Below are 27,231 nucleotides of genomic sequence, written 5' to 3' on the forward strand. Positions count from 1 at the left end.
CAAACAGGTTTGGTACGATATGAGGGTGAGTAAAATAACAAGCCTTTAAGGAACGTCAGTTGGTTTGGCAGCCATATTAGCAATACCCTTGGGTCGCTTTTTCCAGTCATAAAAGTCCAGCTTCCATCTATTTAAATGAAAAGACCGAAATCTCAAAAAACAGTTTGTCAAGATTACATTTCATGAATGAATGTTACATTTATATAGCACTTTTCTGACACTACACTCAAAGCACTTTACACAGTGAACAGGGGACTCTCCTCAATCACCACCAGTGTGCAGCATCCACCTGGATGATGCAATGGCAGCCATAGTGCACCAGTATGCTCACCACACACCAGCTATGGAGAGGAGATAGTAGAGTTAGAGAGCCAATTAATGGATGGGGATTATTAGGAGGCCATGATTGATGAGAGCCAGTGGGGGATTTTGGCCAGGAGACCGGTATTACACCCCTACTCTTTTCGAGATGTGTCCTGGGATTTTTAATGACCTCGTCTCATCCGAAAGACGGTGCCTTTTTTACAGTATATTGTCCCCATCACTATACTGGTTCATTAGGACCCACACAGACCACAGGGTGAGCACCTCCTGCTGGTCTCCCTAATACCTCTTCCAGCAGCAACCTTAGTTTTCCCCAGGAGGTCTCCCATCCAGATACTGACCAGGCTCAACCCTGCTTAACTTCAGTGGGCAACTGGTCTTGAGCTACAGGGTGATATGGCTGCTGACATTTCAATAACATATTTCAAATTGGAAACAAAATCTGACAGCAATGGAATAATAAAGTGTGCTTATTTAGCTCAAAAATAAACAGACGGGTCTAGCTATTGTGCATGTGCATTTTAGAGTAAAAAGAACAAACACTGCTTATATCAAAAAGGGTTTTGGCTCTTTTAACTGTAAGGTGGGACTTCCATACCTACAACCGCCATATTGAGTTTTGCAATATCTCTATCAAAAAGCAGTGCAGCGGGACTTCTTTTCCACGTTCGCCATATTCAGCATTGTAACTTCTCCCATTAATTTTTCTATGAGTGGTCTACTTCATATGATATGAGGAGTGTGGCACCAGCTGTAAAAGTCTCTTCTTTTCAATGTCCTCATCCCTTAAGCCCTCTTATCGGCCTTCCTCCAACACCCTCGCTTGAAGAGTCTCAATAAAAGTCTGTACTTTTTAAAAACACCATGTTTGAGGACTTGAGGTGTGTGTGTGGGAGTGCACATCCGTTGGGACCAGTTTCGACTCTCACGTGCACATGACATTTGCTGAACAGATTATGCATTAAGCAATCTGCGCAATAATTACCGAGTGCTGTTGTCCTGGTGGCGGGGTGTGTCTAATTGTCTAACAGGACTGTAAGTTTGCGGCCCACTCTCACCTCGTTAGGTCTCCCTATCATTCCCTGGTCCTCGTCTGTGATGAGCAGGGCTCAGGTGTGCTGGTTTACCTCCCCATTGAGCACGTTAAGCCTTAATTACAGGGTAGAACAGGGGAGGAAAGAGGGGGGCGGAATATTAACTGACTTCCTGTCAGTGACTGGCAGACGGGTTCTACGGGGAACTGTGGGATTTGGATGCATCAGCCTCATGGACAGACTGAAAAACAGATAAACAGGGAGGCAGGGAGGTCGTGGGAGGGTGAGGAACAAAACACTAATGATCATTACACTGAGGGGAATTATCTGGAAACAAGGTGAATCCAGCTGTCTGTTTGATCCCGGTTTTGTGCCCATTGTGTTTTGTGTATGTCCTGAGAGCGCTTGGACTCTGTGTCTATATTTTGTGGTATCGATTTGTTCCGTATGAGTTTCCGCCTCATCCGAGGTCATTTTGTGGTGAATTGATTGTCTAATGTGGAGTTTTCCCCTCTCTCTGTTTTTTTCTTTTCAGATTCTTTTTGAAATTCTTCCTCAAGTGTAACCAGAACTGTCTGAAGAATGCAGGAAACCCAAGGGACATGCGCAGATTCCAGGTAATGCTTTCTCTCCACACAATCTAATGAAGAAAACAGGCCACTCACTGCAGTAACTGCTTGGTGTATTGCTTTGTGAATATATTTAAACAGGCTGCTTGGACCTGGTCGAAGGCCAAAGTTGTCTTCCGAGACTGTACGATTTAGCAGTTCTGCTGAAGCACATTCCAAATGTTTGGCCAAACATTATACATGGAAACAACCTGCAAAAACCTTTTTCCCCAATGCTGTCCATACACATCTCATATATTCATATCTATCTATCTATCTATCTATCTATCTATCTATCTAATATTCATATCCATCCATCCATCCATCAATCTTTCATGCATACTTTACATTTATATGCTCTTCACATTTATATACCCACATTAAATGTATAAACATATACTGTACATTGATATTCTTATATATCTAGGTGGTATCGGCCAATCACAGGATACATTATGAGATACAGTTGACAGAAAGGTTGTGGCCTTGGGCTTCATTACATGTGTGTGTGTGAGACAGCTCTGCTTAACCCAATGCTGCTGTGGAGTGTTTATATACTTGTGGTTATATAGATATATTGTCGAGCAGCAGTGGTGGAGGCACTCGCACAACTTTCATTTTTCATGCTTTGGAACGTCAAGTGTCTTCACTGATATTGATCCATGCGTCCAGAGCAGAAGGTCAGAGCTGGCGTGAGAGGAAGTGTCCTTTCTGTCTACACGGTGACTAAAAGAAACATCCGTCAACGCCGATGTGCCTTCCCACAATAAAGTCACTGGACCACTCATTCCCTCCTCTCTCTCTCTCTCTCTCTCTCACTGTAACAGCATGTCTAGGTTTTCAGCCTATTTTCACTTCCTCTACCTCAGCACCTTGAAATGGTGTGTGTTTGTGTGCGAGTGGATAGCCATACTAATGCCACTCTAACCTCAAAGAGCACTCCCCATACAGTCCTTTTTTTTTTTCTTTTTTTTTTGTCAGTGGTTGGATGAACTACCTGCCCGAGCCTCCAATTTCCCTTAAGGACAACATTACCCTGTAAAGCCAAAACATCCCCTTCCACATGTTACGGTCTGATGTTTTATTCAAAATCATTTCAACAACTCTATAGGGAGGGCTTGCATAAGTTTTTAGAAATTATAATCAGGAGACAACTTAATCACTAATTTTGCCTTGTTTTCCATAAAAAAAAAATAAAAAAAATATGTATATATATATATATATATATATATATATATATATATATATATATATATATATATATATATATATATATATATATATATATACTTAAAAACATATTAACTTATATTCTCTGAAGCAAGTCTTATTTCACAGTTTTGCATCTCAAGTACATTGAACTTTTCTAAGGATTTTTATTTTAAAACAAGACATTTCTTTTTTTTTTTTTTTTTTTTTTTTTTTTGCACTGTAAGGTTCAGCCTTAGAAACAGTGACTAATAATTCTTAAAACACAATTATTAGGTTTATGCATAAAACAAGAATAAAATGATAGTGGAATGTGAAAAATTTTCTAAAATTCTATAAAAACAAATCTTCAGTTTTGCAAGTACATTTATTTTGGTTTCAAGGAGCTTTACATCTTTTTACTCAAAAACAAGACAAAAATATTCAAACAATTATTATTATTATTATTATTATTATTATTATTATTATTATTTTGTCATGTTCAGCCTCAGAAACAAATGACCCAAGCAGAGATGTCTGTCAGTGTGTGAGCCGAGTCCATTAACAAGACAGCTCTCCTTCAACGCTCACCCTTAAACTCTGCTCTGCTAAGCTAAATGCCACCTCCAGAATACATTTCACTCATGTTCCCTTCTCCATGATCTAATGGCAAGGTCATGGTTTTAGGGTCTCTGCCTCCCATTTGCTATTCCATTTTTCCTATATTTCTCTCTTATTTCTGTACTCCACCTGTCATGCACCACATCTGCTATGAAAATATCTTCAAAAGGCATGTTCAGACCAAAGTCCAGATTTTCATCAGGAAAAACATGCACAACAAGAGAATGTGAAACACAGCACCTCTACAAACTCCTTTGCAACAAACATAATAGTGTAGAGCCATAATCGACTGTTTTCCAATTTGTTTAGTTATAAAGGCCTATTCATACCAAGTAAAATATACACAGTGCAAGATTTTAATGCAAAACAGTGCACCACTATAAACTCCTTTACACTAAACTCAAAATATTGTACAGCTATTAAACATTATTTTTTTTTTTTTCAATTTGTTTAGTTGTCAAGGCCTATTTACACCAAGAAAAACAAGCACAATGAGATTTTAATGAGAAACCATGCATCACTAACTTTTCACGCAGAATCTGAAAGAGCATACTTCCTACTACATAATTTATATGCCAAACAATTATTTCAGTTATCCAAAGTTATCCTTCGTGATGACGAATTTACGCACACACATTCAGACTAGGTGCAAATCATTTTGGTGCTAAAATATATTAGCGAAAATGTGGTACGTTTTTTCATTGCATCGGACTTGGTGTAGACAGGCCTTGAAACTCTCAACCTCAGTGTGCCTCTTGACTGTGAACCTGACAGAGAGAGAATATTTCAGATTACAACAGCTCAACTGCCATCCTGGAACCCCCTCGACACCCCAGCTCACCCCCCTCCATCCCCTCTCCTCATTCAGATGCTAAACGCCCTCATTCTCTAAATGCAACTGTATGGGCAGCTCTCTTTAGTAAACAGATCAACAAAAACAAAGAAACCCCCCTTCTGCCAAAGAAGCTCTTCTCATATTCTCTTTTCTCTTTTGAGGGGCCTGCTGCTCCCCCCCAACAATCTTGCCCCTGCGACTAATGAGATAAAACAGCTAATCAATAAATCTATAGATCAATGTAATAGGGTGAGCAAGCGATCCGTGGGCCGGAGGCAGCATTTGAGAGACTGCTAATGGCTGATGGAACAGATGAGAGACTCTCCTCTCTCTTTCTGTTCACCTTAAGTGGGAGATTAAAAACTAATTGTAGCCTTTTGTAAAAAGCCCAAGTGCTTCAAAATGGAGGCCTGTCTTTGATTGACAAGGGCTTGGCTAGTCCTTCCTAGACAAGCCTCTTGTCCTTTATCTAACACGGGCACTCTTGTAACCACCCAAGTGTCTCATTTAAATAGGAAAAATGAATCTCTCCTTCTTACAAAGGTTAATTATATTCTTCAAACGAGAAATTAAATGTGCTTTATATAGAGTCGATTCCTGCACAGTGGTTCTGTTGGAGAATGAAATACCCCCGCCTAACGAAGACCTATTGCAGCCGAGGACTAGAATAAGACAATATGAGCTCATGTTTCACCTTCATTAAGCGAATATGATTTTGTGTTTGACACTCAGAAGAAGAATACTCCATTTTTGGAAAATTACGAAAAGTCGAAAGTCTTTGAAAATGTTCCATCTTCAACAAAGATTGGGTCTCTATATGGAAGTAAATCATCGTTGACCCTTAATAAAGGTCTCTGGGAATTTCAAGACCCTTTTGGAAGTTCCACCCATTTGCTAATCTGATTATTTTAAATAGAACTTGCCAAGTAGATTTGGGCCTTGTTCTGGCATAACTAACAGTAACCCATGTAGATTCAGCCTGGGTCATTAACAGACAGAGAGTGTGCCAGCTTACACGAAGTGTACTGAACAGCTCGAGTCGTCTTTTGTTGCCCAAGGTGTGAAAACAGACTCTTTTTCGGATTAGAGTGATATAACTTATTGTTTTAATAACGTGAAGCCCACGGGGAGATGTTCTGCCACAGGAAGACTGCGAAAACGGGCAACTTTTCCCTTGTTTCGCTGCCTTCTGCTTGGCTTGGAAAAGAAACAATGGGCACAGGTTCAAACTCCAGCGCTTAGCGAAGCAATTGTATTTGCGGTTATTGTTTCGAAAGTGCAGAGTGGTCACACGGTTGTCAGAATTCATAATAATGCTCCACTGGTAATATGGAGAGAAGTCATACAAACAAAGCCGTGATGCCATGTGTGTGGCATGTGTGTGTGTCTGTGTCCAAAGGATCCTACTGATCAGAGGCAAACTGAGTTCAGCTGCTAACTGTACTGAGTCGTGCTCTCATGTTAAGCCTGGCACCACAGGCCAAATAGCCTTTTTGTGTTCTGTTTCTCGCAAATAAGACCCACAACAAAGAGGCAGCTGAAAAAAAGAGCCATGGTTGCTGATAAAGACACTACAGTATTCTCAGAAGTGTCCTTCTAGTGTCTCTGGCCTTCAAGTACTAAAATCGCCCTCGGGTCAACAACAGATTTTGTTAGGATGCTGAACAATTAATTTCGTTATAAAAACCTATAATCACCAAGTAAATATTTTCAGCGGAAAGTAAAGGCTCAGCAATATTTTATTGCGAAACAATCAGTTTCTACAACTTCTACACCAAATTTTTGTATTCAGACATGTGAACAAGATTTTAATGCAAAACAACAGATTGTTATGCACTGAATGTGAAGATTTGTACCAAGATAATTCGTCATGTTTCAATTTGGAAGCCGAAAGAATCAAAATAATGTCAATTTTCAGAATTGTTTTGATGTTGCCAAATTCATTTAGTTATAAACAGTGTTGGGTGTAATCTGAGTACAAAATAATTAGTTACTATAATCTAATGACTTTTTAGTCAAAAAGTAGAATTGAATTGCTTTTAACTACATTATAGGGTTATACTTAGTTCTGCTATATTATTTAGGTAGAATATGTGAATTATGGCCCCATATCGAGTCATTGTGAAGGAGAAATGTGAGGTGCTGAATCTATGACTTGTGTGTAACAATGAACAAGGAAGAAATATAGACATTATTTTGAATTTGTTGAGTGGAAAAGTGTTTTGGAAAGTAACTTAAAAGTAAAGTAATTAGTAATGTGATTACTTTTCCAATGAAGTAAAGTAATATTATTACAATTTATAATTATAATTAGTACTTTGTAGTGGATTACTATTGATAAGTAACTTACAAAAGTCCTATTCACAGCAACTACAATTTTCCAGCAGGAAAAATATGCAAAACGAGAAAAAAATTAGAAGATTTTAATGCAAAACACTGCATCTCTACAGACTCCTTCACAAACATTGTATTGCTAATGTAGAGATTACACACACATTAACTAAAAAAAAATCTTTACATTTTCTTCACAGGTCGTTGTATCAACAACAGTTAACGTGGACGGTCACGTGTTGGCCGTGTCGGACAACATGTTCGTCCACAACAACTCAAAACACGGCAGAAGAGCCCGCCGTCTTGACCCCTCAGAAGGTACGGCCACTCCTTATCTGGAGAATGGTAGGCACATTTTCCATTAAACTATTATTTGCAGAGCTTCTCTCACTTTCTCGCTCTCTTTCCTTTTTTTTTTTTTTTTTTTTTTTTTTGGCTTTTCCCTTTCTCTAATTTTAGCTCACAATCTTTTAGTCATCCACATACACTCTTCACATTCATCCATGGAACATGAATAGCAAAGCTTTAGTGGAAAAATGGCTAGTTCATCTTTTAGAAAACATACTTTCTCTGTTCACTGAATAGCACTTTCAAAACTTTTAGTTACATTTCATTCAGTAATGCTGCCTGCTTAATTTATCACTATTAATGTATTATTATTATTATTAATGTTGTTGAAAAAAAATTGTGAATGATTTGGGCCACGTTTTCAATGTCTTATGTTTTGTCATTTGTGTTTTCTTATGGCTCTTATTTTAAAGAAAGTGAGGTATCACTTTCTTTAATACACCGATCAGTCACAACATTAAAACCGCCTGCCTAATATTGTGCAGGTCCCCCTTGTGCCGCAAAAACAGCGCCAACCCACATCTCAGAATAGCATTCAGAGATGCTATTCTTCTCACCACAATTGTACAGAGCGGTTATCTGAGTTACCGTAGACTTTGTCAGTTCAAACCAGTCTGACCATTCTCTGTTGACCTCTCTCATCAACAAGACATTTCCATGCACAGAACTGCTGCTCACTGGATGTTTTTTTTTTTTTTTTTTTTTTTGCACCATTCGGAGTAAATTCTAGAGACTGTTGTGCATGAAAATCCAAGGACATCAGCAGTTACAGAAATACTCAAACTAGCCCATCTGGCACCAACAATCATACCACGCTCCAAATCACTGAGATCACATTTTTACCCCATTCTGATGGTTAATGTGAACATTAACTGAAGCTCCTGACCCATATATGCATAATTTTATGCACTGCTGCCACACGATTGGCTGATTAGATAATCGCATGGATGATTGTTGGTGCCAGATGGGCTGGTTTGAGTATTTCTGTAACTGCTGATCTCCTGGGATTTTCAAACACAACAGTCTCTAGAATTTACTCCGAATGGTGCCAAAAACAAAAATATCCAGTGAGCTGCAGTTCTGTGGATGGAAACGCCTTGTTGATGAGAGAGGTCAACAGAGCCAGAATGGTTCTAACTGACAAAGTCTACGGTAACTCAGATAACCTGTACAGTTGTGGTGAGAAGAACAGCATTCTGAGATGTAGGATGACACAGTTTTGGTGGCACGAGGGGGACCTACACAATATTAGGCAGGTGGTTTTAATGTTGTGGCTGATCGGTATATATATATATATATATATATATATATATATATATATATATATGTATATATATATGTATATATAAATGTATATATATATATATATATATATATATATATATATATATATATATATATATATATATATATATAATGAGATACATTTCTACCTCAGTATACAAATCATTAGAACATAAGATAATCTCTGCTCATTTAAAAACACAACATTAGTATTTTCTTTGTCTTAATCTGCCTGTAATTACCATATCAACCAAACCACCAGTATTATTTAATGATGCAAGAGAAAGCATACCAATTCCCTGCTCTTGCGAGACAGAAAACCTGCAAAAATATTTGTTTTTATTCTCTCAATTGCATTAACAATGAAAATGCAGTACAGAAGTATCGTAATTGAATGTTTGCGCCCTGATTGCTGAAGTGTTTGGTATCCTGACGTATTATTTGTCTCTACGCTGTAGTCACTTGATAGTAGGTGTGTTTTCCTTAGCAACCATCTTTAATTAGGAGAGCAATTAAGAAGTTGAGGCCTCTCCCCTGGTCTGCCTGAGTCCCTTGAGACAGAGAGAGAGAGAGAGAGAGAGAGAGAGAGAGAGAGAGAGAAAACATGGCCCAACCCAAACACTACTGAGGCTATCCTTCTTCAAAGCCCGATTTGCAGACCCTCTTTTTTTATTGTAAATCTTTTTATAAGCTTTGATTACTGTGTTTACAACCATCTTATGGTTTATCTGGGATCAGATTGCAATGCTTTTATGTTAAAATTAGAAGAGCATTGGATAAAGTATGTAAAAGTACTCTAAATTTTAATTTAGACAGATATATTATTATAATCTGAAAAGAAAAGGAAAAAGAAAGGAAAATGAAATGGAAAGGAAAGGAAAAGAAGAAAAATGTAAAAGGTACTTGAAAAATAAATTGGCAGTTTAATTATTATAATCGGAAAGGAAAGGAAAGGAAAACCTAATTAAATTTCCACTGAATAGGAAATTATAAATTTTATAGTTTTCAGAATCCTGAGAGAAGATCCAGTCACAAAAATCCTCCAACTACTCTTTTGTAGCTGCTATTAAGTTCTGTACTTGATATTCTGGTTACAGGTAAAACCTCGTCAAATTTAAACAAATTAATTTCCTCTCGCTGTGAACTCTGACAGAACTGTATCAAGTGGTGGCGTTATTCCTGACAACTCTTTTAAATATCCGACTGTTTTGAAAGCTCATCTCTTCCTTTTATACCCACCGGCTGCGTTCGCACACACTCTCACCGCTTAGTTACCTGCTGTTTTCACCCGCCCCTGATGGCAAATTTGGGTCATAACGAATATTACAGCTACCTATCTAATATCTACCCCTTTAAGTGCAACCAGGGGGCTGTTAAAATGAAAAGAAAGAGCTTCCGAACTTCTAACAGTTGTCGAACACTCAAACTTAGTTTTTAATACTTCTTTTAACTCTGGAGAATGTTTAAGACTTATTATTTGACACAGTTTGGCTATGAGTAGAAACATTCACTGAGACAAGAGCCTAGAGAAAGGTTCAACCTGTCAACTCTTTTCCATTCTCGTGTGGAAATCCCTCTAGCACGCATGTGTACAGGATATATAGTCGTAAAATAAAAATTAATCCATATTTATGTTCAAGTCCAGGCCTGAACCGCAGAAACAAGATGGTTTAGATTAGAAACACATTCTTGGAAGTGATAAATGCTAGCCGAGAGAGCAAGAAAGAGGGACCAGCCATGAGGAGGTCCTACTGTTTTCCCCTCTCATCTTTTATCTAATCATCTAATTCAGCAAATTTTCCCAGACAGTGAATTTACTCTGCCTTCTGATCTTCAACTTTAAGTAATTCCCTCTAGCATGGCCCAGTGGACCCTCACCATTGCTTTGCTCTCAGAGCACATGAGCCCTTTTTATTATTTACAGCTGGAGAATGAAACCTGAGGGAGGAGAGAGAGGCGATCGCACACTATAGGAGGTTTCTTTTGCATTAGGACCATTTAGATTCGCCATGCAGAAACATATGTACAAATTCACACAGACGTGCACGTGAACATGGCTCACTCTGAGATCCAAACAGCCCCATCTGCACATAGCCAGACACAACATACACAATCGACGACCCCCCCTCATTGCCCATGCACAACACACACCTCGCGGCCATCTAGCATCAAATGAAAGCTAACAAATATAATGAAAATGAGGAAATTTAGAGCAGTGGTTTCAACTGGAGTTTCATGGACAGCAAGTAGAAAACAATGCTAAATGCTAATAATAAAATGTATACATTTGTGCATAGCTAGAATGATAAATAGTCTTATCAACTTTGAAAATGGAGGATAAAATGCTTCCAATATCTTTTGTTGTTGACGTCAGAGGTTGGTAGAAAGTGAAACTACTTGTTATCCAGCAATAAACGTTTCAAACAGTAGTATGCTACGTTGTTATCACATAGCCCAATCACGTTCAGTGTCAGCAGAGTCCAGTTATCGTGTTGGGAAAAGATTTGGTAATGTTGAATTTTATTTCTACTTTGTGGCAGTTCGGTCAAATAATGAGTCAACATAGATACAATAACTGCACCTCTAATTACTTTAAGTTCACTTGTCAAACTCTACGTTATTTTGGAGCAAATTCATCTGCCACTTGTTAGAAGATAGCCAAATTAGGCAGAGTGCTTGACATGCCCTAATCTTCGAAACCATGAACAAAACTATGGAAAGTAAAAGTAAATACGACTCAGACTACATTAAACCATATTACTAGATTAAACTGCCAAAAGTTATGACATTTTAACACAAAATTGATTGTTTTGTTTTTTTCTAACATGATAACTGGATCCCACTAACAAGCAATGTGATGAAGTCATATATATATATTAAAATAAAATGTATCCCCTTTTCTCCCAATTTGGAATGCCCAATTCCCACTACTTAGTAGGTCCTCGTGCTGGTGCGGTTACTCACCTCAATCTGGGTGGCGGAGGACAAGTCTCAGTTGCCTCCGCTTCTGAGACAGTCAATCCGCACACCTTATCACATGGCTCGTTGTGCATGACACCGTGGAGACTACGCATGAGGAGGCTCATGCTACCCTCCGCGATCCACGCACAACTTACCACGCACCCCATTGAGAGCGAGAACCACTAATCGCGACCACGAGGAGGTTACCCCATGTGACTCTACCCTCCCTAGCAACCGGGCCAATTTGGTTGCTTAGGAGACCTGGCTGGAGTCACTCAGCACACCTTGGATTCGAACTCGCGACTCCAGGGGTGGTAGTCAGCATCAATACTCGCTGAGCTACCCAGGCCCCCCACGAAGCCAAGTATTAAAATTTAAAGAGACATTTAAAAATAAACATTGACATTTTTCCTTTTCAGCCTATGCCATGTGAATAATTTAGCATTTTATTGGGCTTGTGCGCTTCATGGTAATTTTAATAAATTTCAATGTTAGGCACAATTTTGGTACTGTCTTGGTTTGCCACTTGATGTCCAATAAAACAGAAAGCAAAAGTGAGTTTCTCTCACTCAGCTCGCACCCCCTCCAGTCTGGGCCTACAGCTCGGGGTTGATTTGCATACCAAGTGCCGGTAATGTTGTTAGGTTTATGCAATAAAGACGAGCGGCCGGCATCTGTGAGACCGTAGCCAGTTAGAGAGGACAGATGGGCCGACGTGAGGTAAGAGCTCTAATCCCATCAGCTCTGGGATCAGCCTGCCATCTGGACATCCCCTGCACAATTACAAGACGTTTTACACACTGGAACAAAGGAAGGTTGCCGTAGACAGGATGGGACCTGTTAGAGTGCCTCAATATTGGGGAGCACAACGAAGAAGGTGACAAACGCGACGGCCGCCATGTTACCATGGAAAACGATTCAAGTCTGATTAAAGCTTCACACTGAGACGCAGTGGTGATCTGTAAACAATACACACGGGAAACACACACACGCTCACACTCTTTCTTGTTGACCGTCCACTTGAGACAGAGAAAGTCTGTCGAAACAAAGCCAGCAATTTCTTAAGAGTGTAAAAAACTATGGAAGATGGCACCACATTTTTGACTGAAAATATATTTAAACGTATGCGTGCATGCAAATATGCACACTTAACCCACTATTTTTTCATTTAATAATTTTTTTTTTTTTCTAATCTATCTCAAACTTCATAACACATTTTATAGATTCAATAAAATGTGCATTCTCTCCAAAACAGAAGCTACTGTATGATTGGAATGGGATATTCGTTTTTTTTTTTTTTATAATTTTTTTAGGCTTTGGTCAAGTCCACAGCAATCCATTTTCATTTACACTTTTGTAATGTCATCATGGAACAGTACTTGTTATGCAACGATACATTTTTAAAACAGTAGTATACTATGTTGTTGTCACATAACTTCATTACTTTGCATGTTAGTGGTGTCCAGTTAAAAAAAAAAGTGTAGGTTATTTTGAATTCTTAATTACACTTTGTTTAACATGTCATAACTTTTGGCAGTTCGGTGAAATAATTATTTAACAAAGAGATGCTAAAATTTTGGCTCTAATTACTTTATTCGTTTATTCATTAAAAACTAGAAATGGAAGATCATTTAGGGCAAGTTGTATACTGCACAATTTACATACTGTGTTCAAAATACATACTATATACAGTATACTGCAGAAATAGTGAGAGAAGTATGCTAGCATGCCATTCCGAACACAGCCAGAGAGCTGCTAAATTGTTCTCCCTTGTTAAAACCACGTCCCTGCCCGTCACTTCCTAGTCCAGTGTTGAACTTGGCCTCTCCGTGCCTCCATAGACCATGTCTGCTTTCTCCAATTTCCATCATCTGCTTGAGTGCATTTTGCACGTATATCATTTGCTGACGAACACAGGCTGTGTAATTCACTCCTTTATGCTTCCCATTCAACACATGTTCCCTCTCTATATTCACGCAGAATGTATGCAAATGCTGTACGGCAGAGGGGGAGATGACTGGCAGCCCGCAGTCGTGCTTTTCTGGTGTGGGTGGGGGGGGAGCGTTGCGAATTCCGAGGCAATGTGCGGTGATCTCAGGCCACAGCTGCCAGACTGCCCCTCTCGTGGGCCTGTCCTCACCTCGCACACGCGCATACACAGTCACGCGTGCATGCACCCCCCAATCCCCCCCATTGCCCCCTTCCTTCTGCTCACCTACACAAAGTAAATTTGTTTACTGTAATTTTTGGTGAATGATTTGCTATAATTGGTTGCGCTGATGAAGGTCAGTCCCTTTGAGGAGTCATGTCTGTCTTTGGAGATTTGATCCTCTTTCAAACGCTCTGCCTGCAATTAAGAAAAGCAAATGTCATTCCCAAGCCTCAGAAATGAAAATTTGTATGAACTTATTAGCATGAAGTCAACATCTCTAGTTAAGGGTAAGCTCCCGGACTGTGTGCGTGCGTTTGTGTGCAAGTGAGTGAGCTCAGGGCTTCTGGTACACTTGGGATCTGAGAGGAATGAGTAAATATAACCTCCACTAGTCCAACATTAAGGCAAACAAAGAGAGCTGCCTTGTCTGGGCTGTTCTACACAACAATACCTAATGTTGATTAACTAGGGCTGGTAGAACAGCAGAGAGGAAGACAGGAGATAAAAAAAAGACCTGCCCACACAAGGGCTTAACACCACAGATTCACCTCATGTAATGGTACTAAACAACCAACAATGACTGCTAAGGCTCATTTTTTAGGGTTTGGGATTTGAACAAATCCCTAATCCTTAGTATTAAACTTTCGTTGTGCTTCAAACATGAGTGATACCTCAAATTGTGCAGCTTATTGAGGACCAATGTAGAATACACTACCAAGCACCTAGCAACACCCTAGCAGCCATTCAGAACACCTTAAAATCTGCATAGCTACACCCTATATTTGTAGTGGCGAGTTCTGCAAAGGCAAGTATTAGTGATGTTTTTTTTAAAAACTGTACAAATCTAGTTAAAATATTGATAATTATAATAATGATATTATTATTATTTTATTATTATTATTATTATTATTATTATTATTAATGATAACAATAATATTATAATTATTATTAAACTTGCCAGTATTGGGAGAGACTCCCAGTTAGGTAGCCAATATATCAGGATAGTAGTATTTTAAATAATAATAATTTAAAATAAATAAATAAATAAAAACTTTATTAGTAATTACACAAGTTTCAGTATTTTTGGTGATAAAATTATTTCAGAGCTTATGGACTGATGAAAATTATGTGAGACCATTTTAATGGAAGGCAGAGATTCTAAGCAGAGCGGTTTTCCAAAGCATCCTCTGTGCATTATTAATAACCTCTCTGAGACCTTAAAATCTAAAAGCACAATGCCATTGTTTTTTTCCCTGAAAAAAAAAAAAAAAAAAAAGGGAGCTGGGAGGGAAAGCAGTAAAATAAAATAAAAACATCAAGGTGAAGGGCTACTGTTGTGGTTTAAATGTTGGAGAGTATTAGCGGGGTGTTTTCCTAACTGCTCTCTTTTTGCATGGGAGTTGGTATTCAAAATGTGCTTCATAGGGGGGCAGCAGAAACAGTCAACAGAGTGAAGAGGAAAATCTGATTAAAGTGCACAGCGCTAAGACGCTAACGGGGGGTCGAGTCGCTCAGGGCCTCTGACCGCTTACTACTGTGATAGCACCTCTCGACCCCCGCGGGGTAAATTAATGTATGGTAATTAGCCATTGGCTAACTTCACATCAAAGATGGGGTCATAACCACAACCTTATTCCGTCGATTAATAACACATGTACGTCACTGGTGGCATGATAGCTAGCTAATATCAAACTTAAACTTAAAAACAGTGTAAAACAGTCTATGCTTGTCTTAGCTGGTCTACAAACCTGGTCAGGCTGGTCTGGTTTGCTGTTTTTAGAGGGGGGTTGAGCACTTGGAAGTTAGTTAAGCTGGGAAATCAGCTGGCTGACAGCTAAACCAGCTAATTACCAATTTGTCCAACCTGGGATAGCAGCTAAAACCAGCTTATGCTTAGGCTGGCTCATTTTTCTTATAATCTGATTTTACGGAACCCAAAAATGATGAAAACTACTCCTTACCAAATGATAATTGACAGAGAGAGATGAAGGCTTGGATGATGGAAGTTTTTAAACCAAAGCACTCAACCCAATTAGCGGGTGCTTGAAAAATCGAAGTCCTGCTTTTTTGCGCCCTGCCACCCTTGCTTTGCTCTGCAACCTTTTGATTGACTGATCTCAGATCTGTGAAAGCAGGACAGATAAATCAACGGGCTTAGCATGCATGGTGCTTAATCGTCAATAACGGAAGTATTTACCTTTGCGTTCTCTCCATACACCCGCTCATTTGCTTGACCGCTGCTTGGTTCACCAGTCAATCTTTTCTTTTTTGTCTCATTGTGTTGAGGAACAGTTTTAGTGGCAGATTTAAACACAGAAGGGTTGATGTACAACACCATCAATTTGTTTTAACGTGACCCAAATCATTCATGCTTTCTTTTCTTTAGGGTTTCATTATCCTATCTGTATGTGTCTAGCATGTGTCCATACAAAAGTGTGATCCTGAGAGTCTTGTTTTATGTCCTGTTATAAGCAGCTACGCCGTGCATAAAGGCCATCAGCCCCAGTGAAGGCTGGACCACAGGTGGAGCCACCGTCATTATCATCGGCGATAACTTCTTTGATGGATTGCAAGTCGTATTCGGCACCATGCTGGTATGGAGTGAGGTAAGCCTGGAGTTTCTTTTTGCATAAAGCACAAAAACAACATCACTCATTCATTTTATTGAGTATGAGATGTTTGCCTGCCCATTTCTTTTTGTTACAGCCTCCTAACGAACGTCATTAGATTCAATAAAAAAGTGATTATGTGAAAACTGTGATTATACACAGTTTATGAAGCTCTGCTTCTACAGGTTTAATGCAATTACGCCGTCATCCGTTCATTGTCTCCTTTACATTTGCTTTTTGTTCATTTCACGCCACATAAACATATAAATAAGAGTGAAATAAAGGCATGTTGAAGCTGCATCGTAATTAGCTCGAAACTAAGAAAGACTTCAGTTTAGTGTGTTCCTTTATGTTGATAAAGCTGTCTGGCATATATTCACCAGTTGGAGCCTCGACTAGCAATCAGCTTTTGTTTATTCGGTTTTATTTTATTATTTTTCTTCTCCTAGTTTAATCACAAGAGCAGATAAGGAGTTAGATAAACAAACTGCATGCTAAACACCCCAACAATAAGTCCACAGAGGCCTCCTCTGTGCTCCTCGCCGAACCATGAGGTCTAGCAAAACAATTGAACAATTATGGGTGAAATATCTCAGAGGGGGAAAACAAGAGAGGTTACAGCGAGGGAAAGACATATGGAGGTGATTTAAGCAGGACTCCCGCCCCTTGGCCTTCCTGAGCTCTAAAACGGGGGGGGGGTTATGCAGAGAAAGTTTTGGCCAGGTTCAGTTTTGAAGGCTTACGGGGTTTGTTTCTACCTGACAGGCTACTTTAACATTACTAAAGCTCTAAAGTTCATTGGTTCAATGTTTTCCCAGGATCCCAGGCATTCAAATTCAAGCAAAACTTGGTACACTTTGAATAGTCCTAACCAAGTTTGCTAATTTGTCTCTCGTAGCTCATAACGCCCCATGCTATCCGAGTACAGACCCCTCCAAGACACATCCCGGGCGTTGTAGAGGTCACCCTTTCCTACAAGTCAAAGCAGTTCTGCAAAGGTGCACCAGGACGATTCGTGTATACAGGTGAGTTGCAGTTGGATCAATTGTTTCATGTACTTATGGGTTCCCAATCTTGCTACTCCTTTTCAAACTTTTCACTTCCTTCTCCTTTCCATCCACATAACGTCATCCTTATTCAACGCTCCTGTAACACCTCTATTTCCCTCTCGGCCTTTGCACTGGCTCCATCCACAAGAACTGATCTCAAACCAGTGTGAGACAGACGTGTTCCCCTCTCTTTCTTTCTGTAACCCTATATCTCATCCATCTAAGGGAAGGCAATGGAGGGGGGTGGTGGGGGTTAACTGCCAAGTCCAGTTAATCTCAAATCTTGACAACACATGTCCAACCCTTTACCCTGAATGCTGTCCTCTTCACCACACAAAAACACCCATTACCTGCTGCCCAGGTCACTTAAATGTGCTTATAGGTATGTGTGACCAGCGTACGAGGTTGTGCTTTGTGTGTACATGTGGATTTTGTGGGTGATTGTTATTTTTACCCCCTTGGATCTTGGTTGGGTTTGAGTGTGTGTAAGATGAGCATAATCTCTCCCTCGGTACCACTGATACCGGAGGTTACACGGTCACTCCGTGTTTGACCTGGAAGCAGTCTGATCGCAAATTGAGTAGGACAATGAGATAATCATCAGGAATTACTCTCACACTCAGGAATGTCAGCGAGAGAGGGAGAGAGAGAGAAAATGACATAGAGGAGGGAGGTAAGGAAGGGGCCCCTGGTCCCCCCAGGCAGCTGTTCCCCATCTCAGCCCCAGCGAGGCTGTGGGCCGACTCTCCCTCCCACATTTAACCCTCTCAGCAGGGGCAGGGCAGAGGCCAACGAGCCCCTGAGATAATGAAACCCGAGAACACAGGGCCGGCTAATACCAGAGCCCTCTCAGACATTAATGTTTGCCATCATTAAAACCACAGAGACTCAGGGACCGCACTGTTAAGAAACGTGCTAATGCTAATAAGCACAAAACAAGGAGTCGGTGTCAAATTCAACAGACATAATCACTGTTTTGACAAACATTTGCGTCATCACCCGTACAAAAATTTACTATAATAAGAGTCAGACCAAAGTACCACGGTTACTACAGTAATTCTTTTTACTAGAATAAAAGTGTGGTAGCTAGGACTGTGTCTGAATGCTATTATATTTTGGCAGAAACTATTGTTACCATGTAACATTTGATGTTAGAGCAAATGAACTGTGGTTCTGTAGTGCTGTCTGTCTGTATATATATCTGTCTATCTATCTAGTGTATATATTTCATTGGAAGACAAACCAGTATCTCTCTGTCACCCCCACCTTCCCCTGTCTTCATGAGATATTAGTTGTTTGCTTTCCCTCACTGATCCCTGTTCCCGCTCATCAGCGAGCAGATATAATTACTTGCAGAGATTTTGAGGACCTAGTTAATTATCCCCTCAAATTAAAGACGGGAAGTCACCGACTACACGCACAGTCCCTCTCAAGTGTTGAACTCCAATCCCCATAATGCCTCACCCCTCTCTCTCTCTGAGGTCATAAATGACAGGCAAATCACAACACACACACACACACACACACACACACACACTACTTTCAGCAGATATACTGGCTTTATCAAACTGGTAGACATTTCAAGTCAGTTAAATTTTACTTCAAAGCATATTTATTAATGAATGTTCTTAAATATGCTACTATATTAAAAACAGCTTGTAATGATTGTAATTATGATTATTTAGTTTTTAACAAAGCTCAGATGTGCATTTTGCTTTTATTCTTTATATTTTTCTCTTTTTTTTTCCATCTCTTCAGTTCTTAAACTCTTGTAAGTGCTATTGATCGAAACAAATTGCCTGAGTTTATGCCTGTAATTAGTTCATAAACAGCCGCTTTGAACTGGAAATGCTAGAAGTGTTCAGTAATTATTGCTGTGTTAGCTGTGTGTATTTGCTAAATGGTGTAATGGCTGGCTTTTTCACTAAATATTAGAAACAAAAACAATGTGTAAACAGTGTTTTTGCTGAGCATAACAACATTTAATGCTGACCACCCCTCTCACAACCTCTCTCTCATCTGATACACCACATCCAGTTAAATACAATACTGTGGCCTCCTTTTATAGGGGTGTAGAACACTCAGACACAAGCCTGATCATTACCAGCGTGCAAAAGCAATCGGTGTAATATTGTAAGCTGTAGAAACAACATTTTTAGTATATAAAGTGGCTAAGTGTATTATTGAAGATGTCTTTAGTGAAAATTATAAGTAATGAGTATTATAAGTAATGATATATTTCATAATTGGATGGATAGACATAGATAGATTTCCTGTCTAAAATGAAAAATCTCATGAAAAGCAGGTCACATTTCACCTAAAAATAAATAAATAAATAAATAAATGATTAAAAAATCTAAGAAATTATGTTTATAATTATTTTTGACATTTTTAAAAATATATCAGATGTATTTTTTCCCCATTATTCTTAATAATGAATCACTGTATTGTGGGGAGATAATGTGCTTTATTGTCATGAAAAACATATCTTAGTGGTCTTAAAAGCAGGCCTTTAAGCAAAATATAATTCCATATCTCTTTCTTTTGACTCATGGTGGGGACATGTTCTTGACAGGTTTCGTGAGACTTACCCTAACAGCTTTAAGATAAAAGACTTCATCCTCACAATTCCATGATGGTGTCATCGCTAGAGGTGTCATTAAAGTCCTTCAGTGCACTCAGATGTAGCAGCAATCGCCTGTCAGAGTGCCACACTACTTTAAGAGTCGATAATTCCCCTCCATCACAACCAACATGAGCCACCTTGTCTCAGTAGTCAATGCTCTTTAAACAAATTACTCTGGCCAGACTTTGAAAATGGCTACTAATGTCCTCTGGCACTCTCCAACGCCTCTCGCACTGACATAGCTAAACAGCAGTGAAATTAAACACGCCATAGAGATCCACCAAGACCCAAGGTCTCTAAAGAGGGCCTAAAATGGGATTTCGGCATCTCATCAGGTCACTCAAACATACAAGAGTGTCTCGGTAGTTTATGAGCTGCTAGAACTGGGCCTAAAACAATGTGTTATTCAATACAAGCGTCCATTAACACCCGGATCTACCATGTGTGTAAGAAGGGCTATTTACAGCTTCAGGCTCTTAGCGTCTTCAATTAAAAGAAAATGCTGCAGTGGTTTATTGAGTCTACATCCCTTTGTATCCTTTAAAGAACTGCGTGTTCTTACAGTTTTTCTGCTTTAACCTTGTATGTATGTACGATCATATCTTTTGTTAACACAAGGCCACCACTGCACCATCTGATACCTGTATCAGTTATCTATTGATCAGGCCTGGCATGGAACAGCTTGTCAGAGGGGTTTAAAAAATAAAGGCCAAAAAATAAATAAATCAAAGCAGGACAGCCGTGTTTGTTCCTTTGCCAATAGTGCTCAACTCTCAGATGCTCTTTCTTTAGCTGATCAGGCTATTTTAAAAATCTCACCCAGATGTTCCCTTTTAAGGTGTTATCGGAATTGACAAACACCTACATATTGGTTAAGCGGACTCTTTTCAAGGAGATTTAAACTATCCAAAAAGACAAGCAGGACTATCCCGACAAACAAACCAGAATGACAGTGTATGCATGGGAACACATTCTATCCATCTTTGTGACCCAAATTTGGAGGCAACAATGATCTCCTTTGGCTCCTAACAAGGGGAACCGAGAGATATATAAATTAAGATATACATGTTTGTTACCACACTGCCTCTACTAGGTGCTTTAATGGAGGCAAACCTCCTGAGCACTTTTACAAACGATTTTGAACAATGACACCAGCCATAAATAAAGCTCAACATTGGACTCTAATTGCATCAAAGCTATTGCTTTCTATTTAGGCATGGTCACCAGTGACCACGGCCTTAACGCACCACTGGAGGCCAGGGAGAGAGAAAGAGAGAGAGGAATGGAGACATACGACAAGAGCTATCACCCTTCTAGACTATTTGTCCTAATCAGTGACACCCATTTACCAGAATTGCCGAAAATGAGCCATACTTCATACAGAAATCGTACACTTACCGGCCTTCATTTGTCACGGCGGATTCGAGAGCTAGTAAACTTTTCCTTTCCTCCGATGGGATTGTAGACATGCATCAAAATGTTAAAAAAAATGATTTGCGAAGGAGGCCTGTCAGACATTTATCAGGACTTGGGAACATTATTTGCTAATTTCGAAACCTGCGGCGTGACAGGGTGCTTCATCTTTCAACCCGCCGCGACCACTATAGACTCTTTCTGTTATTAGTACAAGTCAAGCGTTTTTTCCCCATCTTTCTATTTCTTGCTTTTTTTCCTCCGTCTCTGCACCCCTCCCCTCTTTTTTTGGCCGGTTCTAACGAGAGCCATTTGTCTATCATAGCGATGACAACGTCGCCCCATTCCGCTTCCCGAGACTTTGACCACAGCGTGCTTTCTGGCTCTCTAAGGGCTCAGAGCTCCTGGCCTGTTGATTGGCCGGTGGCCCTGATAAATCACAAAGTTTCCTTGTCAAGGTGAAGGTATCGACTCAACTGCACCAAAAACTGACAAAAATGCACAGAGGAGGAGACGGTCATTTATCATAGCACAAAAGGACAAAGGGGTCATCCCGAGACTTCACTCACTCTGCCTACTGCCACGTTAAAGATGCCAGATTCTGGCACACATACACGTGCACGCTGGAACCAAACGCAGGTCTTTATTAGACTAATTACTGACATTTAGAGGCAATTAACCTCTGATGCAAGCATTTAAAAATTGTGGAATGGATTTTTATATATATTTTTTTTAAACCCAGACCATTTCTACAGCTCTGTTCTTTAAGTTCTGCTATAGTCTACTTCAAAAGACACTTCTCAAGGGAAGTCCATTATTGCTTAAAGAGGAAGATCTTCTAGTGGGGTCTTTGTAAGCAGGAAAGATGGTAAACAAATCTAAACTGCTGCACATGAAAGGCATATCGGTGAATTATCAACTGACAATTTGCGCTGTGCTATCTGTCCATCAGACATTCGTCCCCACCCACTGCCTTTGGCCTCGCCGAATGCGAGTTGTATCTGATAGGAGCACACACATACACACACACACCCACACGTGCAAACATGTGCACACACTACCAGAAGTCATCAGAAGCAGGAAGGAAATGTAAACTTGAAGGAGCTTGAATGCAGTACAGGAATTGTTTTCTCTCGGTCCATCTTTCACTTGTTCACTTCATCAAGTATAACAAGCCATCGTCCACACTTTTTTCTTAAAAGCGCTTGAACTGAAGTAAAAATTCCTTTCATTTTGCATATAGATACATTGATTTTTAGCGATAACCAGGCCCAGACAGAAACTGCACAAATTTCCACAGAATTGTGACATGAAATTCATAGTTGTACACATTCCCCACTCCTTGCATGTTTCTTAATTTGGTAATTGCATGATGCTTTCAGCTAGCAATAAGAGTGTAGTATGTTAAGCTCCATTTGATGCATTTTACTATCATTTAAAGAATTCCACAGATTTACTCTCAAAATCTACATGAAACACAAAAAAAGTCTGCAAAACAACAACATTTCAACTTATAAGAATTCCCAGTGAAATTTTAGATAGCTCATAATCCTTTCAGAAAAAAAAAAAAAAAAAAAACATGTAAGCAGGAATCTTAGCAATTTGGCTCAACAATATCCGCACACTCCCATGTCACATTGTGAATGTCGTAATGAAATCTTGCTATAATTGACTTGATTTTTTTTTTTTTTTAAATACACTTCAAATATATATTTTATACTTGTAGGCAATGATTTAGGCCACATCCATACAAATCTGTGTTTGTTAGAAAATGTTAGGAAACTGAAAAGAGAGCTATCATTTTTCAAAGTACGCGTTATTGGAGAGCATTTTTAAAATGGTCCATTTTCGGTGGACGAAAATTACATTTTAGTGTGGGCAAGAGGTGAAACACAGCAAAATCAATGTTTTTACAAATAAAAACATAATAGTGTGGATGTGACCTTAGTCTATAATTGCGAATTGTTGCTAAAATGATTACGTACTTTTCAATGCCTTGTAGGATAAGTAGTACATTTCCTCATAAAATACGTTGTTTTTTTGTTTTTGTTTTTTTTAAATACACTTTAAAGTGAAAATAACTAGAACCGACAATTGAGTACCCTTCTCAGCAGATGATAATATTTATTCTCAGGCAAGTTCTTTGAGAAATATTACTACAGAGAGGACAATTATTGTGATATTTTAACTCAATATTGTGACAAGTTACAACTCTATAATAAGCAGCAGTCCAAAAAAGATTCGGCCAACCTCTGCATGTGCTGGAAGGTTGAAATGAACCCGATCTCCTTAAAGAGACTTTGGGGTGATTTGGGTATAATTAGCCCTTCTGGTTGCTATTTTGGCTGGGTCCATTTCTTTTTTTTTTTTTTTCACTGGCAGCTTTAAATAGGTTTGTCCTCACTAAGTCAGAGAAATTAGTCATGCTCTAGTGGTCAGCACTGGTTCTAATAGATAGGCTGCTCTCTCCTGTTCCTAAACATCTTCTTGTTTGCTGGTCTCCTCACCTCTTTGACCCGGCCCTAATCCATATGCCCCAAACGTATCTGCAAATGTATTTATAGATTAATGAAAGATGCTGCAAAGTATTGACCGGTGGAGGAAAACACAACTCATCTTGAATGAGGATGAAAATGCAGCAATAATTTAGCGACCATCAATTTTCTAGCCCCCCCCCCCCCCCCCCCCCTTAATCCACTTGTTAATCTTCATTTTGCAATATTAATTTGCGTCTGTGATCGGCAGAGACCGAATCCAATTCAAATTGATATCGGCGGGCTGTTAAAGTGCACCATTTTAGTCAGATATGCCTGAGGTGAGTTGCATGGATGCAAAGGATGGAGAATGCTGACAAAAGTAGGAGTAACCATCCTTGTTACAGGAATAGACTTGAATTGTAATTTCTGTCAGGGAAATAAAATATGAATGGCCTAGATTGCTAGAGTGGGCTTCTCTTGTCCTGTCGACACTTTATCGGTGGCTCTACCCCCCCCCCCCCCCCACACACACATACACACACACTCTGTCTCTCTCATCATCATGCCTGTATCGGTTCAAAGTTCATGAAATTTCTATGAGCATTGATCTGCCTCCATTGATTTTTTTTTTCTCCTACACTCCTACACTTTTTTTTTTTTTTTTTTTTTTTCACGCTGCAGATCTTTGAAATTTTAATTTCCAGAGTATCTGGATTTCTCAGAGATGAAATAGCTTCCTTGGAGACAGCTGGCAATAAAATGAAGAAGTTACCATCGCCACATCGAAGAGCTCAGCTCCCCACTTTTTTTCTTTACTAGTTCTTTCTTTCGCGCTCAAACCAAGCTTGAAATTCAAAGCACTGTAATAGTACAAAACTAGTCAGGCATCAGCTAATTTATCCCATTTAGATGTCCATCATTTTTTTTTTTTTTTTCTATGTTTAATCCTTACAATTGCTTTGATTTGAACCTTTTGGCTCACAAACACATTTATCACCTGGTCTACTTCATGTAGTCGGCAGTAGTTTGTTTCGTACACTATCAGTGAAAATGTTTGGACACATTTACACATTTTTGGCAATACTTTGACACATTTTAGACTAATCATATTCATGTAGAGGCACATATATGTGTCTACAAAAGTAACTGAGTGTTGAAGTACAAGCCATTTTAATCATACTTTAATTTAATCATAATAAACATACAGTAGATTCAGTCAAGTGTGTCTAAACTTGCCAGTTTTACCAAGTTACTTCTAGTGGCACAATTTTATTGAGCGCTTTGATTGGACAATTTAATTTTCACACATCACAAGAGTTTCCCTTTTTTTCTTGCGAGAAGCATCTGTGGGTCTTAATTGCAGCTGCTTGCATCTCTCTCTCTCTCTCTCTCTCGATGACAATAACAAATGTGTCTCTCTTTCACTCAGATTATATTTCAGGCCTGTTCAAATAAATTATAATTATGAAGGTGGCCTGTTTTCAGTAAAAGAAAGTTACTGAATTGTTACTACAGCTCTTGGTTGGGCAAGTCACAGGAAGACAATCATAATTGCGATGAAAATTGACCTCATTTAGAGTGAAATTCAACAGCTGTGCTGAAACAATGAAAATTTTCCTGTTTTTATTACGCTGCATTAAACTCAAAATGCCCTCTGATGCTTTTCCTCTTTAATTTTTTCCCCATATCTTACTGGCCCAGCTCGGGAACAATGTGCAATCAGTGTTAAAAGACATTTCCCTGTCAAAGTTTTTGTTTTCGTAGAGTGTGTTGACAACAGTTGGACATTCTCCTTTTCCTTAAAAAAAAAAAAAAAAAAAAATGGGAAGCTCTCCTTTCACATATTTAAATCTATCATGTTTCCCTTCTTTGATTTGTGTATGTAGAAATTCCAGAAGAAAAAAAAAAGAAAAGAATGAAAAAACAGTTCTTGATGGTGGAGGTGGGGCACAGATAAGCTTGCAGCAGTTAAGGATAATTAGACAAAGTAATAGAGAGCAAAAGCCAGAAAGCCATTCATTATCAAAACCAAAGATACACACTCATCATCATCATGGGATGTAATGGACTTCTGGAATGCAAGGACAGATTATATAAGAAAATGAATATAAATAAATAAAGAAATGAAAAAAATTAAAATAAAAACAGAATTTTGCCCACAATCAGCACAGAAGATGCAAACAAGTTGCACAGTTTCCATGTGGAATCTGTGTATAACCAACAGTGAAGTACAATTTGTATTATTTTTACATAGTAAATTTAGTAAATAAATTAAGCTTTCTTCACTGTATAACTTTGCAAATCTGTTCAGTTGTATTTTATTGTGATTGATTGTTATAGTGTCACTTCCCTGTGCTGTTACTATGGGACACTTCTCTTATTGCTAAATAAAAATGTGTCACAGTTTAGTATCTGTGGCACTCTAGCGTGTCAGTTTTGAAGAATGACAATATATACAGTCTGCGAGAACAAGGTCAAAACACTCAATCTTGAAATAGATGGACACACACACACACACAGACACACACACACACACACACACACACACACACACGTTAGTGCGGCTATCCTTATGAGAACTCTCCATAGACATAATTATTTTATACTGTACAAACTATAGATTCTATACCCTAACCCTACCCCTAAACCTAACCCTCAAAGAAAACTTTCTGCATTTTACATTTTCAAAAAAACATTGTTTAGTATGTTTTTTAAGTGATTTGAATTGTGGGGACAATAGAAATGTCCTCATAATCCACATTTATAGCATTATACTCTTGTAATTACCAGTTTGTAACCTAAAAAAACCCCCACCCAAACCCGCACACACACGCACGCGCCAAGTAGGCAACCATGTACACCAAAATATATACAGTACAGTGTTGTTCAAATTGAATTTGGGATTCAAAATCTAATCTAAACCTGGAAATAAAGTTTTAGGATTTTGAAAAATCTGAAACAAACAAACAAACAAAAAAAAATGATATGAAATGAATGAGAAATATTTAACATTGTGCACCATTATAAATCACTAATTAAATAGGCAAATTTGTGACATTGATCATGTCAACACTTTTGTCTGAAAATGTCTTGTTTTCCTGCTTCCATTGAAGCACACATGATTCTTTCTGGAAAATTCTCAAATCATGCTGGGATAACATGGATCATGGCATACCAAAAACTAAGAAATTATGAAATCATGTTAATTTTTCAGTTCAACTTTTCACTCAAACTCTTATGCTGATAATATAAATTAAAACTGTGTTAAATGAGAAAGCATAACAGAAACATTTCACAACTGGACTCTTGGACTTTTGAACTTCACTGTATACACACAGACTCTCAAATCTAAATTGTGAGTCTGTTTCATG

General features: G+C 38.8%; 1 protein-coding gene across 15 annotated transcripts in view; it reads left to right on the top strand.

The window, feature by feature from the left end:
- Positions 1–27,231, top strand: part of LOC127423641 (transcription factor COE3) — a 114,934-nt gene that overhangs the window by 67,250 nt on the left and 20,453 nt on the right. For 6 of the 15 annotated variants that reach the window (XM_051668136.1, XM_051668128.1, XM_051668140.1 and 3 more), the window contains exons 7-10: positions 1,894–1,975; positions 7,142–7,286; positions 16,159–16,292; positions 17,194–17,320. In XM_051668136.1, the coding sequence (XP_051524096.1) occupies positions 1,894–1,975; positions 7,142–7,286; positions 16,159–16,292; positions 17,194–17,320 (488 nt within the window). The remainder of the gene's footprint in view (positions 1–1,893; positions 1,976–7,141; positions 7,287–16,158; positions 16,293–17,193; positions 17,321–27,231) is intronic. The other 9 variants (XM_051668129.1, XM_051668143.1, XM_051668132.1 and 6 more) reach the window with 3 other exon arrangements.

The sequence above is a fragment of the Myxocyprinus asiaticus genome, chromosome 32 (assembly GCF_019703515.2).
Source record: "Myxocyprinus asiaticus isolate MX2 ecotype Aquarium Trade chromosome 32, UBuf_Myxa_2, whole genome shotgun sequence".
In the NCBI taxonomy this organism is placed as follows: Eukaryota; Metazoa; Chordata; class Actinopteri; order Cypriniformes; family Catostomidae; genus Myxocyprinus; species Myxocyprinus asiaticus.